The 17,531-nt window shown below is 49.6% G+C and overlaps 1 protein-coding gene and 1 pseudogene across 1 annotated transcript; one reads left to right on the top strand and one right to left on the bottom strand.

Annotated features, from left to right (window-relative positions):
- Nucleotides 1–239: 239 nt before the first annotated feature.
- Nucleotides 240–1,824, top strand: LOC125112071 (small ubiquitin-related modifier 2-like; annotated as a pseudogene).
- A 4,206-nt stretch (nucleotides 1,825–6,030) lies between these two features.
- On the bottom strand, nucleotides 6,031–7,151 carry LOC125111575 (ferritin heavy chain-like). The gene is given in 2 exon segments (XM_047753558.1): nucleotides 6,031–6,495; nucleotides 6,497–7,151. Coding segments are annotated over 2 exon segments (819 nt in total). The 5' UTR covers nucleotides 7,091–7,151; the 3' UTR covers nucleotides 6,031–6,270.
- Nucleotides 7,152–17,531: the final 10,380 nt, after the last annotated feature.

Raw genomic sequence — 17,531 nt, 5'->3', positions numbered from 1 at the left:
GGGTGGACAGAGTGCTGTGCCATGGCAGACACTCATTCATCATCTACTGAAATTGCTGCGTGATGACCTTAGGTGAGTCGCACCATCTCCTTGGGCCTCAGGGTCTGGATCTAGAAAATTGAGAAGCTGGGAGTCCTATGCTTAGGAACGAGGGCGAGGGTCAGACTGTTGTCTCCACATTCGACAGGACTGCCACAAGCAAAGGGCGTCACACTTACGTGTGCAGCCCAAGGGGTAAGATGCATAAGGGAAGGCAGAGGAGTGGGTGTAGATTTGAGTCAGGGGACACTCTGGGCAACTGCCTGAGCACTAGAGCAGATCTAGAATGGAAGCAGCTCCCGTCACTGAAGGTATGCAAGCAGGGGCCGGGGGCCATTCGGGGGCATGATCTAGAGGCTGGCTGTACTGGCCTGGATGACCTGTGAGTCTGGCTCAGAGGGCTATGATTTTAGTCACCAGGAAGTCCCCTTTGTGCTCAGCACGGCCTTTCGCCCGGTGAGCAGGGAAGTGACGGTGAATGCTCGGGATCGGAGCTGGCAGACCTAGCGCTGGTCTGCACTCAGATTTGTAAACGTGGTGAGACTTAGGAGAAGTGATTCCTACTCGCTGGGCGACAACTGCCTGATCTTAAAAACTGGAATAACGACCTCTGTCTGGCTGACCTTTCTAAAAACATGGCTGTTAAAAAAACAAACCACTTGTAAGAGAAAGACAAATACCATATGATATCACTTATATGTGGAATTTAAAATATGAGACAAATGAGCTTATCTAAGAAACAGAAACAGAGTCACAGATATGGAGCACAGACTTGTGGTTGCCAAGGGTGGGAGGAAGTGGGGAGGAATGAACTAGGAATTTGGGGCTGGCACATGCAAACTGGCATATACAGAGTGAATAAACAAAGTCCTACTGCATACTGTATACCACAGGCAACTATATTCAATATCCTATGATAAACCACAATGGGAAAGAATGTGATGGAGTTCCCGTTGTGGCTCAGTGGTTAACAAATCCGACTAGGAACCATGAGGTTGTGGGTTCGATCCCTGACCTCGCTCAGTGGGTTAAGGATCCTGCGTTGCCGTGAGCTGTGGTGTAGGTCACAGATGTAGCTCGGATCCTGAGTTGCTGTGGCTCTGGCGTAGGCCGGCGGCTACAGTTCCAATTCGACCTCTAGCCTGGGAACCTCCATATGCCACGGGTGCGTCCCTAAAAAGACAAAAAAAAAAAAAAAGAGGAAAAGAATATGAAAACGTATACATGGCTCCTGGGGTTGCTTGTGTGCTCACTCGGTGCGGACCTGGTACTTCTTTCGTGAAGCGGCAGCGGAGGAGGCTCCAATGAAAAGCCCAAGGAAGGAGTCAAGACTGAGAATAACCATCATATTAACTGGCAGGAGGTGGGGCAAGATGGTTCTGCGGTCAGTTTAAGGCTAAGAGGCATCCACCCCTTAGGAAACAATGAAAGCCTGCGGTGAACGACAGGGGTTGTCAATGAGGCAGATCAGATTCCGACTTGATGGGCAGCCAATCAACGCAACAGACACACCTGCACAGGTGGCTCTGGAGGATGAAGATGAAACTGATGTGCGCCAGCAGCAGACAGGAGGCATCTTCTAAAAAGGGAACCTGCTCCTTTACTCCAGAATTCTGCTCCTCCAGACCCAGGAGACACTCTCAATTCGAAAACCGCCATCTGGTTCTACCCAACCCTGACGACGACAGAACAGTTTTCTCTGTTCTGTCATTTCCCCCTTCCCCACTCCTTTACTGCACATAAAGTAACTGCTGTGTGTGCACAAGTACACTGCATTTTTAAAAAAAACTAAATGGTGGAGTTCCTGTCGTGGCGCAGTGGTTAACGAATCCGACTAGGAAACATGAGGTTGCGGGTTCGGTCCCTGCCCTTGCTCAGTGGGTTAACGATCCGGCGTTGCCGTGAGCTGTGGTGTAGGTTGCAGGTGTGGCTCGGATCCCGCGTTGCTGTGGCTCTGGCGTAGGCTGGCGGCTACAGCTCCGATTAGACCCCTAGCCTGGGAACCTCCATATGCCGCAGGAGCAGCCCAAGAAATGGCAAAAAGACAAAAATAAATAAATAAATAATAAAAACTAAACGGCCAATGGTATGTTTTGAGTGACATTCAAGTGGGGATGCGATGGGGAAAATACTGGTTCTGTGAAAATCCCCCCTTTCTCCATTAGTGGCATGGTCATTCATTTCTTATCTTTATATTCCAGTAAGTTATTTTGCTCTCACTGTTTAACAAAAAAAACCCAACAACATAAAAATCCTTGCATATCTTGGAGAATTTTAATGTTTTTCATTTATCATTGTAAAATCAAGGACAATTTTATAACTTTTTTTGTCCGTAGCTGTTACATGCAAGGCAATCTGTCTGTAAGCAGGGATAAATTACTCTAAAAGAAATGAATTCTAGATCAGTTTCCCTTCAAGTCAAGCATCTTGTTGTTTAAATAAACTTCTTGTTTAAAATGAAAAAAAAAAGTATATATGTGTGTGTATACACAACTGGATCATTTGCTCTACGTCAGAAACTAACACAATCAACAACACTTCAATAAGATACAATTTTTTTTGTCTTTTTATAAAAGATACAATTTTTTTTTTTTTGTCTTTTTAGGGCTGCACCTGACACATGGAGGTTTCCAGGCTAGGGGTCAAATCGTAGATGCTAGGGGTCAAATCGTAGATGCAGCCGCTGGTCTACACAACAGCCACAGCAACGCCAGATCCAAGGCATATCTGTGGCACAGCTCACGGCAATACCAGAGCCTTAACTCACTGAAGGAGGGCAGGGATCAAACCTGGGTCCTCATGGATGCCAGTCAGATTCGTTTCCACTGAGCCATGAAGGGAACTCCTCAATAAAATAAATTTTTAAAAATTACTTGTAAGCTAAGAAATTCTATGCAAATATCAAAGATAAGCATATAAAAGAACTTTTTTGTATGTGTTTTTTCAAAAATAGAGTTTCCTTGTGGCACACCAGCTTAAGGATCTGGCATTGTCACTGCAGCAGCTCGGGTTGCTGCTATGGCACAGGTTTGGTCCCTGGCCCAGGAACTGCCACCTGCCATGGCTTTGGCCAGGAAAAAAAAAAAAAAGTAATACATATTTATCATAGCAAATGGGGATAAGACCAAAGAAGAAATTTTAGAATTAGAATTATTTCACCACCTAGAGACAACCAGTGTTAACATTTGGGCATATCTTTCCCTTTTTTGGGGGGGTGGGGGAGGTTGCACCTGCACACATGGAAACTCCCAGGCTAGGGGTCGAATCAGAGCTGCAGCTGAGGCCTACGTCACAGCCACAGCAATTCGGGATCCGAGTCACATCTGTAACCTATGCTGAAGCCTGAAGCAACACTGGATCCTTAACCCACTGAGCAAGGATGGAACCTGCATCCTCATGGATACTAGTCAGATTCTTAACCTGCTGAACCACAACAGCAACTCCTGGGCATATCTTTCTTTAGTCACTTTTCTATGCATATATACATTCATATAATTTTTAAACCAAATATTGTATCAAATAACATATACTATTCTGTACTCTGCTTTTATTTCTACTTAAGATATCTGTATATATTGGAGCTCCCTGGTGGCCTAGTGGGTTAAGGATCTGGCATTGTCACTACTGTGGCTTGGGTTTGAACCCTGGCCTAGGCACTTCTGTACGTTGTGAGCATGGCCAAAGAAAAAGATATCTCTATATAAGTAAACATTTTCTCACATCCTTAAACATTTGTCTATAGGTTCAACCTTTAAGAAAACATCTTATTGAATTATAAGTACAGAAAATCATAACTATTATAAATGTACAGCTCACTGAATTTGTTTTCTTTTTTTGTCTTTCTGTCTTTATATGGCCATAACTGCAGCATATGGAAGTTCCCAGGCTAGGAGTCCAATCAGAGCTGTAGCCGCCGGCCTACACCACAGCCACAGCAATGTGCGATCCAAGCTGTGTCTGCAACCTACACCACAGCTCAGGGCAACGCCAGATCCTTAACCCACTGAGCGAGGCCAGGGATCAAACCCGCAACCTCATGGTTCCTAGTTGGATTCATTTCCGCTGCGCCACAACAGTAACAACAGCTCACTGAATTTTCACAAACCAAACTCATCAGTGCAACCACCACTCAGATTACCAGACGAGAGTATTACCAACCCCCCAGAGGGCGGCCTCAGGCCCTTCCAGCCACCATCGCCTACCACCCGGGATTACGGCTTCAGACCTAGAAAACGAACTTGTGGTGACCAAAGGGGACAAGTAGGGACAAGGGATAAATCAGGAGTTTGGGTTTAGCAGATTTAAACTAGTATATACAAAATAGATAAACAACAAAGACCTATCATTGTACAGCACAGAGAACTATACTCAATCTTTTGTAATAACCTAAATGGGAAAAGAATCTAAAATATATATATATTTATATAATGGAATCACTTTACTGAACACCTGAAACTCACACAATATTGTAAATCAACTATACTTCAGTGAAAAATAAGTTCTAAAAAATAAAACAGGAGTTCCCATCGTGGCTTAGCTGTTAATGAATCCGACTAGGAACCATGGGGTTGTGGGTTCGATCCCTGGCCTCGCTCAGTGGGTTAAGGATCTGGCGTTGCCCTGAGCTGTGGTGTAGGTTGCAGACGCGGCTCGGATCCCGAGTTGCTGTGGCTGTGGTGTAGGCCGGCGGCTACAGCTCCGATTAGACCCCTAGCCTGGGAACCTCCATATGCCGTGGGAGCGGCCCTAGAAAAGGCAAAAAGACAAAATAAAAATAAATAAATAAAATAAACATTGTATCTGGCATTACTGTGGCTGTGGTGTAGGCCAGCAGCTGGAGCTGTGACTGGATGCCTAGACTGGGAATTTCCATATGCCGCAGGTGCCGCCCTAAAAAGCAAAAATAAGATAAAATAAATAATTGAAAAAATAAAAGAAATGGACATTGGTATTATCTACTGAGTACTCAGATTTCACCAGTTTTACATACACTCGTCTGTGTGTGTGTTTTGTGTCATTTTAAGTTCCAAGCAATGTTATCACTGGTACACGTTCACGTGACCACCATTACACTAAAAATACAAACATAATTGCTCCATTTCCACAAGGCTCCCTCCTCTATCCCTTTATAACCACATCCACTCCTCGACTCCCGCTCCTAACCCTTGGCAACTGTTCATCTGTTCTCCATCTCGATTGATTTTTTTTTTTGTCTTTTTGCCATTTCTTAGACCACTCCCGCGGCATATGGAGGTTCCCAGGCTAGGGGTCTAATCGGAGCTGTAGCCACCGGCCTACGCCAGAGCCACAGCAATGCGGGATCCGAGCCGCATCTGCAACCTACACCACAGCTCACGGCAATGCTGGAGCGTTAACCCACTGAGCAAGGGCAGGGACCGAACCCGCAACCTCATGGTTCCTAGTCGGATTCGTTAACCACTGTACCACGACGGGAACTCCTCAATTGATTTTTTTAACCTCAAGAGTATTATATAAATAGGGAGTTCCCGTCATGGCTCAGTGGAAAGGAATCTGATTAGTATCCATGAGGATATGGGTTCAATCCCTGGCCCCATCCAGTGGGTTAAAAGATCTGGCATTGCTGTGGCTGTGGTGCAGGCCAACAGCTACAGCTCTGATTTGACCCCTAGCCTGGGAACCTCCATAGGCTGCGGGTGTGGGCCTAAAAAGCAAAAAAAAAAAAAAAAAAACCCAAAAAAATATTATATAAATAGAAGCATACAGCATATAACCTTTGGGATTGCCTTTTGTAATGCAGTATAATTTCCTTGAAATCCATCCAGGTTTTTGCATGTATCAATAGTTCACTCTTTTCATTGCTATGAAGTATTCCACGGTATGGATATTCCATCATTTGTTTAACCATTCACCTGTCAGAGGACTTTTAAGTTGTGTCTGTTTCTTGACTATTCTGTATCATTATGAATATTTGTGTACAGATTTTGTGTGAACATAAATTCATTTCTCTGGGATAGATGCCCAAGAGTGTGACTGCTGGGCATGCAATAAGTACACTGTTTAGTTTCATACTAACTTTTTTTGTGGGGTGTGTGTGTCAAATTACTTTATTTGAAGGAATGGTACTAAGGAAAGAACTGAAGTAGATGCTTTGGTAGGACTTACAGAAAAGGGGAAGGCAACCCGAACATGCATGCACTGCCTTGGTGACCAGGGAGTCACCCCCGTGGCTCCGGGAGGCCAGCCTAGGGCTTAGCTCTCACTGCTCCCCAAGGTGTGCTTGTCAACGACATACTCGGCCAGGCTATACTCGGGGGCCCCCATCCTGTGCAAGTTGGTAACGTGGTCACCCAATTCTGGGATGGATTTCACCTGCTCATCTGCGTGACGCGTCTCCACGAAGTCACACAAGTAGGGGTCATTTTTGGCAGTGGCCAGTGTGTGCAGTGCCAGCAGGGAAGGATTCCCGTTCTTTTCCCAAGTGCAGGGCACATTGCACTGCATCAGCCCCGTCCTCCCAGTCATCCCGCTCTGGTTGCCAGATATCCTGAAGGAGGATTCGGCCACCTCGTTGGTTCTGCAGCTTCATCAGTGTCTCAGCATGTTCCCTCTCCTCGCGAGATTGGTGAAGAAAGTATTTGGCAAAGTTCTTCAAGGCCACATCATCACAGTCAAAATAGTACGACGTGGACAGGGAGACGGAGGAGGCACAGAGCTCCAGGTTGGGCTGACGGTGGATGGCTGCCTCCAAGTCCTGGTGCACCTGCCAGGAGCACGAGGTTGTCATGGTGGGAGGCTGAGGAGAAGTGGTAGTGGCAGCGGTGGCCTTGGGGCGGTCCGAGGACGCTGGGAAGAGGTGGCCTGGGCTGGCTCTGAGCGGCTGGCCAGCCAGGGCGGGGGACGAGCACCTGGTTCCGTCCAAGCACTGTTGAAGCAGGAACCCGCAGGGGCCCTCCACAAAGACTGTCTCTAATGACTTACAATAACCTGTCAAACTCTTTTCCAGAACGGCCCTTCCCTTTTGCATTCCCACCAGCAACGCCCAAGACATCCAGCGTCTCCACAGCCTCATCAGTATTTGGTGCTGTCACTATTTTTGATGTGGGCCATTCTGAGAGGTGTGTGGTGGCATCTCACTGTGTTGTTTTTTGTGTTTTCTGTGTTTTTGCTTTTTGTCTTTCTAGGGCTGCACGCATGGCATATGGACGTTCCCAGGCTAGGGCTAAAATCGGCCTACACCACAGACACAGCAACACGGAATCCAAGCCTCATCTGCGACCTACACCACAGCTCCCCCTCAACGCCAGATCCTTAACCCCCTGAACAAGGCCAGGGATCAAACCTGCGTCCTCATAGATGCTAGTTGGGTTTGTTAACCTCTGAGCCACGACGGGAACTCCTTTCACTGTGGTTTTCAATTTTTTTTTTCCATTTTTACTTCCGTTGTCTTTTTTTTTTTTTGTCTTTTTAGGGCCGCACCCACAGCATATGGAGATTCACAGGCTAGGGGTCTAATCGGAGCTGTAGCCACCAGCCTACGCCAGAGCCACAGCAACACCAGATCTGAGCCCGGTCTGCAACCTACACCACAGCTCATAGCAACGCTGGATCCTTAACCCACTGAGCGAGGCTAGGGATTGAACCTGCAACCTCATGGTTCCCGGTCGGATTTGTTTCTGCTGCGCCACGATGGGAACTCCAATTTTTCTTTTTTTTCCCATTTTCCATTTGGGGTATTTGTTCCTCTTCTGCTGAGATTTCAGAGTTCTTTGTATATTCTCAATATAAATCCTCTGTCAGGTATGTGGCTTTCAACTATTTTCTCCCGGTCTGTATCTTGTTTTTCCATCCTCTTCACAGGGTCTTTCGCGGAGCAAAAAGTAAAATTTTGATGAGATGTAAATTATTCATTTTTTCTTTTATGGACTGTGCTTTTGATATCAAGTCTAAGAATCTTTTTGCCTAGCCCTTCGTCTTTAAGAGGCTCTTTTGCTTTTTGCCTAAGACGTGTAATTTTATATCTTACATGTAGAGCTGCGATCATTTTGAGCTAATTTTGCATAAAGTGTGAAGCTGGATTAAGGGCTGGGTTTGGTTTGTTCGGCTTTGGTTTTGCCTATGCAGAGCTTAATTTTTAACGGGTGGCCGATATCCTATCCTTAGACGTATCATAAGCTCCTCACACAGCCGCCCTGCTCATGAATCTGCAGAATGATTTCAATATCCTTCACTGGGCGAGGAATATTCTTCACCATGATTATTCCCTATGAAGAGCATTTTAGAGGTGGAATTCCTGCGGCAATGTTTAAGGCATTGGGTACGTATTGCCAAACTGCTCTTCAGGAAAGTATGTGGGAGTTCCCATCATGGCTCAGTGGTGAACGAATCTGACCAGAAACCATAAGGTTGCGGGTTCGATCCCTGGCCTCGCTCAGTGGGTTAAGGATCCAGCGTTGCTGTGAGCTGTGGTGTAGGTCGCAGAAGCGGCTCGGATCTGGAGTGGCTGTGGCTGTGGCCGGCAGCTACAGCTCCGACTGGACCCCTAGCCTGGGAACCTCCATATGCCACGGGAGCAGCCCTAGAAAAGGCAAAAAGACAAAAAAAAAAAAAAGTTTGTGCCAATGTGCTCTCTCAAGCTGGGCACGAGACACCTAATCCCCTGGCCACTCCTTCCAGAAGGGACCACCTCCTGGAAATAGAACAGCGCCCATGGGCTCTCCACGGTGTGTTTTGTTTTTTTCCTTTTCTGCTGCACCCACGGCACATGGACGTTCCCAGGCCAGGGAATGAATCCGAGCCAGGGCTGTGACCTACACCACAGCTGTAGCAACGCCAGGTCCCTAACCCACGGAGCTGGGCCGGAGATGGAACAGCGCCTCCACAGAGACAAGCTGGATCATTAACCTGCTGCACCACAGCGGGAACTCCTCCATGGTATTTTAATTTGTATTTCTTTGATTACTAAAGGCAATTTGGAGAGGGGCAGACGTGGGGGATTCTGGGCTCCCATGTACTCTCCTCTCTTGTCACTGGATGTATGGCCCTGGACAAACCACATACGGCCTCTCGGACCCTCTTTTGTAAAGGGAACTAACAATGCCATCCGAGGTCTTCACAGGTTTTTGCTGAGATCAAAATATATCATGGACATGGAGTTCCCATCGTGGTGCAGTGGTTAATGAATCTAACTAGGAACCATGAGGTTGTGGGTTCGATCCTTGCCCCTGCTCAGTGGGTTAACAATCCGGCGTTGCTGTGAGCTGTGGTGTAGGTTGCAGACGCGGCTCGGATCCTGCGTTGCTGTGGCTCTGGCGTAGGCCGGTGGCTACAGCTCCAATTGGACCCCTTGCCTGGGAACCTCCATATGCCGCGGGAGTGGTCTAAGAAATGGCAAAAAGACAAAAAAAAAATATATATATATATATATATCATGGACAGAAAACTATGACACTTACAATGGATAAAAAACAAAGTCCTACAATACAGCACTGGGACAATATCCAATTTCCTAGGATAGGCCATGATGGAAAATAATATAAAAAATGTGTATCTATGTATGACTGGGTCATTTTGCTGTACAGCAGAAATTGGTACAACATTGTAAATCAACTATACAGTAATAAAAAAATAAAACAAACAAAATATCAGTGCTTTGAGACATTACATGCTATTCATGATATAAGGCATCACTCATTTTACTGTTTTTGTTTTTGGTTTTGGTCTTCTGTCTTTTTAGGGCCGCACCCACGGCATAAGGAGGTTCCCAGGAGAGGGGTCCAAGAGGAGCTGTAGCCCTGGCCTATGCCACAGGCACAGCAACACAGGATCCGAGCCTCATCTGCGACCTACACCACAGCTCACAGCAATGCTGGATCCTTAACCCACTAAGCGAGGCCAGAGATCGAACCTGAATCCTCATGGATGCTAGTTGGGTTTGTAAACCGCTGAGCCACGATGGGAACTCCCATTTTTACTGTTACTTTTAGCAGTTCCCTTTCCTAACTTATCAGCACTCCTGGCTGAGCCGTCAACGAGCTCAAGACCCAGTCCTCACTTGGATCCGGCTTAGACTAATGGTGTAAGGGCAGCAGGGAGAGGGTCACAGGATTGAAATATTTGGTGTGGCACCAGCCCAAACCGACATGGGGCCCTGTGCTGGGACACGGCCCTGAACCTCAGCCTTGGGGAACACACGAAGGAGCTCCCTGAGGCCCTCAGCAGGCCAGGCCATGGGATGGGGGCTCTGAGTGTGGTGTAAACGTGTTGTAAACACATTTTAATGTTAATGTCCCCAGAGTCCCATGAGGGAACAGAGCTCAGAGGGTAAAAGGTCTTGGATGGGGTGATGCAATTAGAAAGTGGCAGCAGCAGCCAGGATGCAAGAGGCCCCCAACTTTCCCTGCCACCCTCATTTGAGAGACAAAATACTTTCCCTGCTGGCCTCCCCTTGTGCCTGGGAATCCCACATAACCAAATAATCTCAGGAAAATCTCTGTTTCCTGTTAAAAAGCCGCGGACTAGCCGTGAGCAGTGGCCCACGAGACGTTCTTGTGTTTACCTTGTGCTGAGCAGGGCCCCGTGGGGCGCAAGGAGGACACCTGCCCAGGAAGCTCAGAGGACCCAGGTTCAAATCCGAGGCCACTTGGTCGAGCGGCCTTGAGCAGGTTACCTAAGAAGAAGAACACAAACTTAGGGCCGCAGGACTTTCTCCCAGCCCCAGAATAACCGCCCTTGGCCACGAGAGCAACCAAGCAGCACGACTAGAGGCTGATCAGAGGTTGGTGGACTGGGCTGGAGCCCGGATCAACGCACCTGGACCACTGGCGGCAGGGCCCAGAGTCCCTTCCAAGGTCACGGCCAACCCTGAGGAGTGAGTCAAGGAGGCTGACTCTCTGGGATTCTCTTTCTGAATCTGTAAAGTTAGCAGTCTTTTTTTTTTTTTTTTTCTTTTAAGGGCCGTACCCGCAGCATATGGAGGTCCCCAGGCTAGGGGTCAAATTGGAGCTACAGCTGCCGGCCTATGCCACAGCCACCGCAACACAGGATCTGAGCTCTGAGCTGCATCTGCAACCTACACCACCGCTCATGGTAACACTGGATCCTTAACCCAGTGAGCGAGGCCAGGGATCAAACCCACATCCTCATGGTTCCTAGTCAGATTCATTTCCGCTGTGCCACCACAGGAACTCCTAAAGTTAGCATTCCACTTGTACATTCTACACACCTAATTAGTTTACTTCTGGGCTCTACTACCCAACAGGCTTGCTTTTAAAATCTATAATCTGTCACCTACCTGCTGCTGGACCTTGGGCAAATTATTTAACCTCTTTGAGCTTCAGTTCTCTCAACTGTCAAACATCTTTTGGTTCAGTGAGAACGAAATGAGGGATGAGCATTAACTAGTCATTGAACTAGAAAAAACAAAACGAAAACCCACCTGAATACACGTTAGTTTTAAAATTCTGTAAAAGCCGCAGATGGGAAGTTATTGCATCAGAGGGGGAAGATGTGAAGGCAATGCAGTCTTGGGCGACTGTCAAAAGCCATTTGTCACCCTGGTTCTGCGTCTCTGAGTTTGCCCCCTGCGCGCTCCCCAGGGACGCCCCCACCCGCATCCCTCCCCAAGCCTGGGGCTAGAGCGTCACCTCCGGACTAGAACGAAAAGCCGCGCGGGGAGAAACGCAGGGGGAGTGCCGCTCGCAGCGCCCTCTGGTGGAGGGAGACAGCGCTACAGCCGGACGCTGCGGCCGAGCAAAGACCCGGCTGCTGCACGGAGGTGGACCTTCTTTTTTTTTTTTTTTTTTTTTTGGCTTTTTAGGGCCGCACCCACGGCAGAGGAGATTTCTGGGCCAGGGGTCCAATCGGAGCTACAGCTGCCGGCCTACACCACAGCCACAGCAACGCAGGATCCAAGTCTCATCTGCGACCTACACCACAGCTCATCGCAAAGCTGGATTCTTAACTCGCTGAGCGAGGGACCACGGGTTGAACCTTCAACCTCATGGTTCCTAGTTGGATTCGGTTCCGCAGCGCCAGGGCGGAACTCCTGCCGCACGTTCTTGCTCCTCCTTCCTGTTTGCCTCTCAAATGGGAACTTCCGGAGTTCCCGTTGTGGCGCAGTGGTTAACGAATCCGACTAGGAACCATGAGGTTGAGGGTTCGGTCCCTGCCCTTGCTCAGTGGGTTAACGATCCGGCGTTGCCGTGAGCTGTGGTGTAGGTTGCAGACGCGGCTCGGATCCCGCGTTGCTGTGGCTCTGGCGTAGGCCGGTGGCTACAGCTCTGATTCAACCCCTAGCCTGGGAACCTCCATATGCCGCGGAAGGGGCCCAAAGAAATAGCAAAAAGACAAAAAAAAAAAAAAAAAAAAAGGGAACTTCCAGCCCCGCCGCTGTAGCCACCTGGCGCCTGCGGCCAGGGCTGTGTTGGGCCCGCCTCTGGGTGCCCTGCGGCCAGGACTGTGGTGTCTTTCTGATAAACACCGTGCTTAAAAGTGGCAGTGGGGGGGGGGGAGTGGGCATTCCCCTCCTGGCTCAGAGGTAACACACCCAGCTCGCGTCCATGAGGACGCTGGTTCGATCCCTGGCCTAGCTCAGTGAGTTACGCATCCAGCATTGGCGTAAGCTGTGGTGTAGGTCGTAGAAGCAGCTTGGATCCTGCGTGGCTGCGGCATAGGCCGGGGATTTACCCCCTAGCCTGGGAACTTCCATGTGCTGCACCAAAAAGGAAGGAAGGAAGAAAGAAAAAGAAAGAAAAAGAAAAAAGTGGTGGGGGGCAGATCCAGAGCTTTGAGGCCTGGGCTCATACCCTCAGCTGCCCTAATCCTTTGAGTCCCTCTCTCAGCATCCTGTTGCCTTTGTTCCAGAGTTTAATTATTCCTGTTATCTCTCACCTTGTCTCCTATGAGAATGGGATTCCCACCGAACGAATGTTCCACGGCAGGGCTAAGCAAGCTCTCTGGGCAGGTCTACCAGCCAAGGAATTACATTCATTCTTTTTTTTTTTTTTGAACAGGAGTCACTCTACGGAGGAGTGGGAAGATGACGGGGTTGGAATAGGGCTTTGAGTCCCAGTCCCAGGTCCTCCCACTCACTCTCTGGGCACTATTTTCCCCATCTGTGAAATTGTGGGCTGGTGGTTGGCCCTGCCCTACTTTGATGAGACACAGGTGTGAGGTGTCAGATCTGTGTAAACTTGATGGATTGTTGATTGATTTTATCTGTTTGTCTTTTTTAGGGGCTGCACCTGGGGCATATGGCGGTACCCAGGCTAGGAGTCGAATCGCAGCTGTAGCCGCCGGCCTACACCACAGCCACAGCCACACAGGATCCGAGCTGTACCTGTGACCTACACCACAGCTCGAGCCGCGTCTGGACGTACACCAGAGCTCACCGCAACGCTGGATCCTTAACCCACTGAGCGAGGCCAGGGATTGAACCTGCGTCCTCATGGATGCTAGCCGGGTTCGCTAACGGCTGAGCCATGACGGAACTCCCCGGATCTGTATAAACTTTAAAGTGTTGCCGGGACCTGATTATGCAGTACAATCATCTGGATTTATTTGTTTTTAAAACCTGAAAACGATCACATTATGTCTTCTGGAAGTAAAATTCTGGTACAATTGCCAAGAAGCTGGCAAGATCCCATGTGGACCCTCACATGGGACTCTCGCCCCTTTCAGGCCTGTCACAGCTGCCACCTGAGGGAGGGGGAGGGGACAGGGAAGAGGGTCCGGTTGTAGAACTGAAGGTGGCACGAGCTGGTTTCGGCCATAAGCAGGCTGTGCTGCCTTAGGAAAAGTCCCGTAGCCTCTCTGAGTCTCCGTTTAACCTTCAATAAAACGGAGGTATTTCATTTTTTGGATGTGTCCTAATAACCAACCAGGTGCCAGGCAGCAGCATGGGTGCAAGGGAACTTTTGGGGAGCAAGGTGGGCACAGTTCTTGCCCTCTGTGTAAAGTGAAAGCTGGAAAAATAAACAAAATGACAAGTGGCACTCTGGAAGGAAGATGAGGTGCTGGCTTAGCCCAGAGGCGGTGCAGCTCACATTGCTTGGAGTGGGGTCGGGGGAGGTGGTCAAGGGAGGCTTCTCAGAGGAGGTGGCGGCGGCGGCGGGGGCGGGGGTGCACTGGGACGGGATAAGTGGGAAGTAATGAGGCTGGTGGGCGTGAGGACGGGGGAGCATTCATTGTCTCCTCCTCTGCTCCTCGGAGCATCAACTTCCATTAGAACATGTTAGCAAAAGGACGTTCTGGAGTTCCCGTGGTGGCGCAGCGGAAACGAATCGGACTAGGAACCGTGAGGTTGCAGGTTTGATCCCTGGCCTCACTCAGTGGATTAAGGATCCGGCGTTGCCATGAGCCGTGGGGTAGATCACAGACGCAGCTCGGATCTGGCGTGGCTGTGGCTGTGGTGTAGGCCGGCAGCTGTAGCTCGGATTCGACCCCTAGCCCGGGAACCTCCAAATGCCGTGGGTGTGGCCCTAAAAAGCCGGAAAAAAAAAAAAAAAAAGGAAGTTCTGCACAGTCAGTCCTGAGGGGTCTGCCCTGAACCCGAGGCACACTTCCTCCAAACGCCCATCCTCCACGCGTCTGTGTGAATGTCAGATTTTACTGGTGGGTGGGGCCCGTCACGGGAATTACAGCGTTCGTGTCTGTGTTGGGGGAGAGTATTTTTAAAGCTTGAGCTAAGTATGACTTTTCCACAGTCTGCGGGAAGTGCTAAAAAGCTACGCCTTCCCTGGGGCCCCCTGTGTTCCAGACGCTTCCATCTTGCCTGCCCTCCTCTGACTGGTCTCACCTGCCCCCACCCAGTGCCCGGCCTCACCGCAGCCCCAGAGCCCTGCTTGTGAGTCCCTGGGGTGGGAGAAAGGGGCCTGAGGGAAGGAGGAGGCCCCTAGCAGGACAGTGGGTCTGGATCCTTTCTGTCCGGGTTCCCAGCCGGGGCTGTGGGTAGACAAGGCAGGCTCAGTGTGAGAAGTGGGTCTGTCTGGGGACCTGCAAGTCACTGTCTGGACTGCGAGGAGAGTGTGAGGCTGAGTGGAGACGGGCTGCTGGGGGGCCTGCTGGGGGGCTAAAATATAACAAGAAGGTGCGTTCCTGTTGTGGCTCAGTGGTAAGGAACTCAACTAGCATCCATGAGGACAAAGGCTCGATCCCTGGCCTTGCTCCGTGGGTTAAGGATCCAGCATTGCCATGAGCTGTGGTGTAGATCGCAGACGCGGCTCAGATTGGTGTTGCTGTGGCTGTGGTGTAGGCCGGCAGCTGTAGCTCCTATTTGACCCCTAGCCTGGGAACCTCCCTATGCTACAGATGTGGCCCTAAATAGACAAAAATTTAAAATAAAACAACTAACTAAATAAAAATACAGAATAACAAGAGCTGAGTTTATGAGTAGGGTGGCACCTCATAAATTTAAAATACCAGGCACACGTGTTCCCTTTCACCTGTGCCTCTCTGCCTGGTCCCTTCGGACTGGCCATCCTCAGGGAAGCTCTAGCTGCCTGGTTTTGTCATTCAGCACCTTTTCATCTTCAGCCGCTCACATCCCACGGCTAGGCTAGCACTTCCTTTACCAGGGAAGGCGGAGAGGGTGGAGGAGGGGAAACAGGGTTGCAGGAGTGGAACTTCCGACTTGGTGGTGTTGGTTATCCATTGCCATGTAGGCACGTAGAGGGCTTGGCACAGCAATCGTTTTATTTGCGCAGGATTCTGCAATCAGGCCTGGGATCAGCTGGGTGGTTCTTCTGCTGCTTTTGTTGCAATCACTCCTGGGTGGAAAGGGTTGGCTGGGGTCTGAGATCTGCAGGAATGGAGGATGGCTAAGCTTCTCTTTCTCTCTCTAAGGCCTGAGGACTTCTCCACAGGGTCTCACCAGACTCTCCACGGCAGCTCCAGACTCTGAGCATTGCAAAAGGGAAAGCTGCCAGACCCAGTCGGGGACGGACCCAGAGCCACTTCTATTGCATTGTACTGACTACAGCAAATCACAGGCCCAGCCCAGATGCGAGAGGACGGGTCTACACAAGGTGAGGACTCCAGACGTGGCTCATTGGGAGCCACCAGTACAACAGGATATCACACTGGTGGCATGTGGAAAAGCCCATCTCCTCCCACTACCTTCTTCACGGGTCTCACAGTGTTCTAGAATCAACATCTTCTTTTTTTTTTTTTTAAATAGGAAATAGAACCAATCCACTTTTATTTATTTTTTTTTTGTCTTTTTGCCACTTCTTGGGCCGATCCCACGGCATATGGAGGTTCCCAGGCGAGGGGTCTAATTGGAGCTGTAGCCACCGGCCTACGCCAGAGCCACAGCAACTCGGGATCTGGGCCACATCCGCAACCTACACCACAGCTCATGGCAACGCCGGATCCTTAACCCACTGAGCAAAGCCAGGAATCGAACCCACAACCTCATGGTTCCTAGTCAGATTCGTTAACCACTGCGCCACAACGGGAACTCCTAGAGTCAACATCTTAGCAACTGTCCTACCAACATGTCGCCTTAAAATCACTCTTTTTTTTTTTTGTCTTTTTGCGTTTTCTGGGGCTGCTCCCACGGCATGTGGACATTCCCAGGCTAGGGGTCAAATTGGAGCCATAGCCACCGGCCTACACCACAGCCATCGCAATGCGGGATCCGAGCTGTGCCTGCAACCTACACCACAGCTCACGGCAATGCCAGATCCTTAACCCACTGAGCAAGGCCAGGGATCGAACCCGGAACCTCATGTTCCTAGTCGGATTCATTAACCACTGCGCCACGATGGGAACTCCTAAAATCACTCTTTAGAGCATAACACGTGTGGGCCCCTGCCTATCCAGCAAGGACGCCAGACAGCAGGCACAGCTTAAGCCAAAATTTCAGACAGAAAGTGAAGCTGTCGGGGAGCGTGACAGGAGTGGCAAGGTCCCCCCGCATCTCAAATCCCGGCAGGTCGGCCCTTCCATCGACGACTGCCAGGCCAGGCAAGGACGGTCGGAGGGTACTTCCTAAGCAAGGAGGTTGTGCGGGGAGCCCATTCCGAACTGTCCCGGTGCAGAGTCGAACCTCTTCTCAGACAAATTCCTAAGCATCATGGCTTCTCTGAGGGCCCCTGCTGAGAGCCAATGGCCATCAAAGAATCCCTGCCTGAATGTTTTGAGTCACAGCGTGCTTATAAGCTTGACAGAAGAAAGAACTCAAAAAAAAAAAAAAAAAAGTGCAGTTGACCCTTGAACGAAAAGGCTTTGAACTGCATGGGTCCACTTAGATGCCAATTTCTTTCACTAAATGCACACCATGCAACCCAGAGTTGGTTGAATCCACGGACGCGGAACCGTGGGTGGCTACAGAAGGGTGGATGCAGGGAGCTGACGACAAAGTGAGACTCCCTGGCCTTTGACTGCTGGGCAGGTTGACTTCCCTGACCTCTGCGGTGCAAGAGTCCGTCGTAGTTCATATTATCTATTATATGGCACATATCGCATAATAATGGTAGGCACCATTCTAAGTGTTAGGTGAACATCGACTG

Source organism: Phacochoerus africanus, chromosome 11, assembly GCF_016906955.1.
Source record: "Phacochoerus africanus isolate WHEZ1 chromosome 11, ROS_Pafr_v1, whole genome shotgun sequence".
NCBI lineage: Eukaryota > Metazoa > Chordata > Mammalia > Artiodactyla > Suidae > Phacochoerus > Phacochoerus africanus.
Note: the sequence above shows the minus strand (reverse complement) of the source record. Positions and strands in the feature narration are given on the sequence as shown.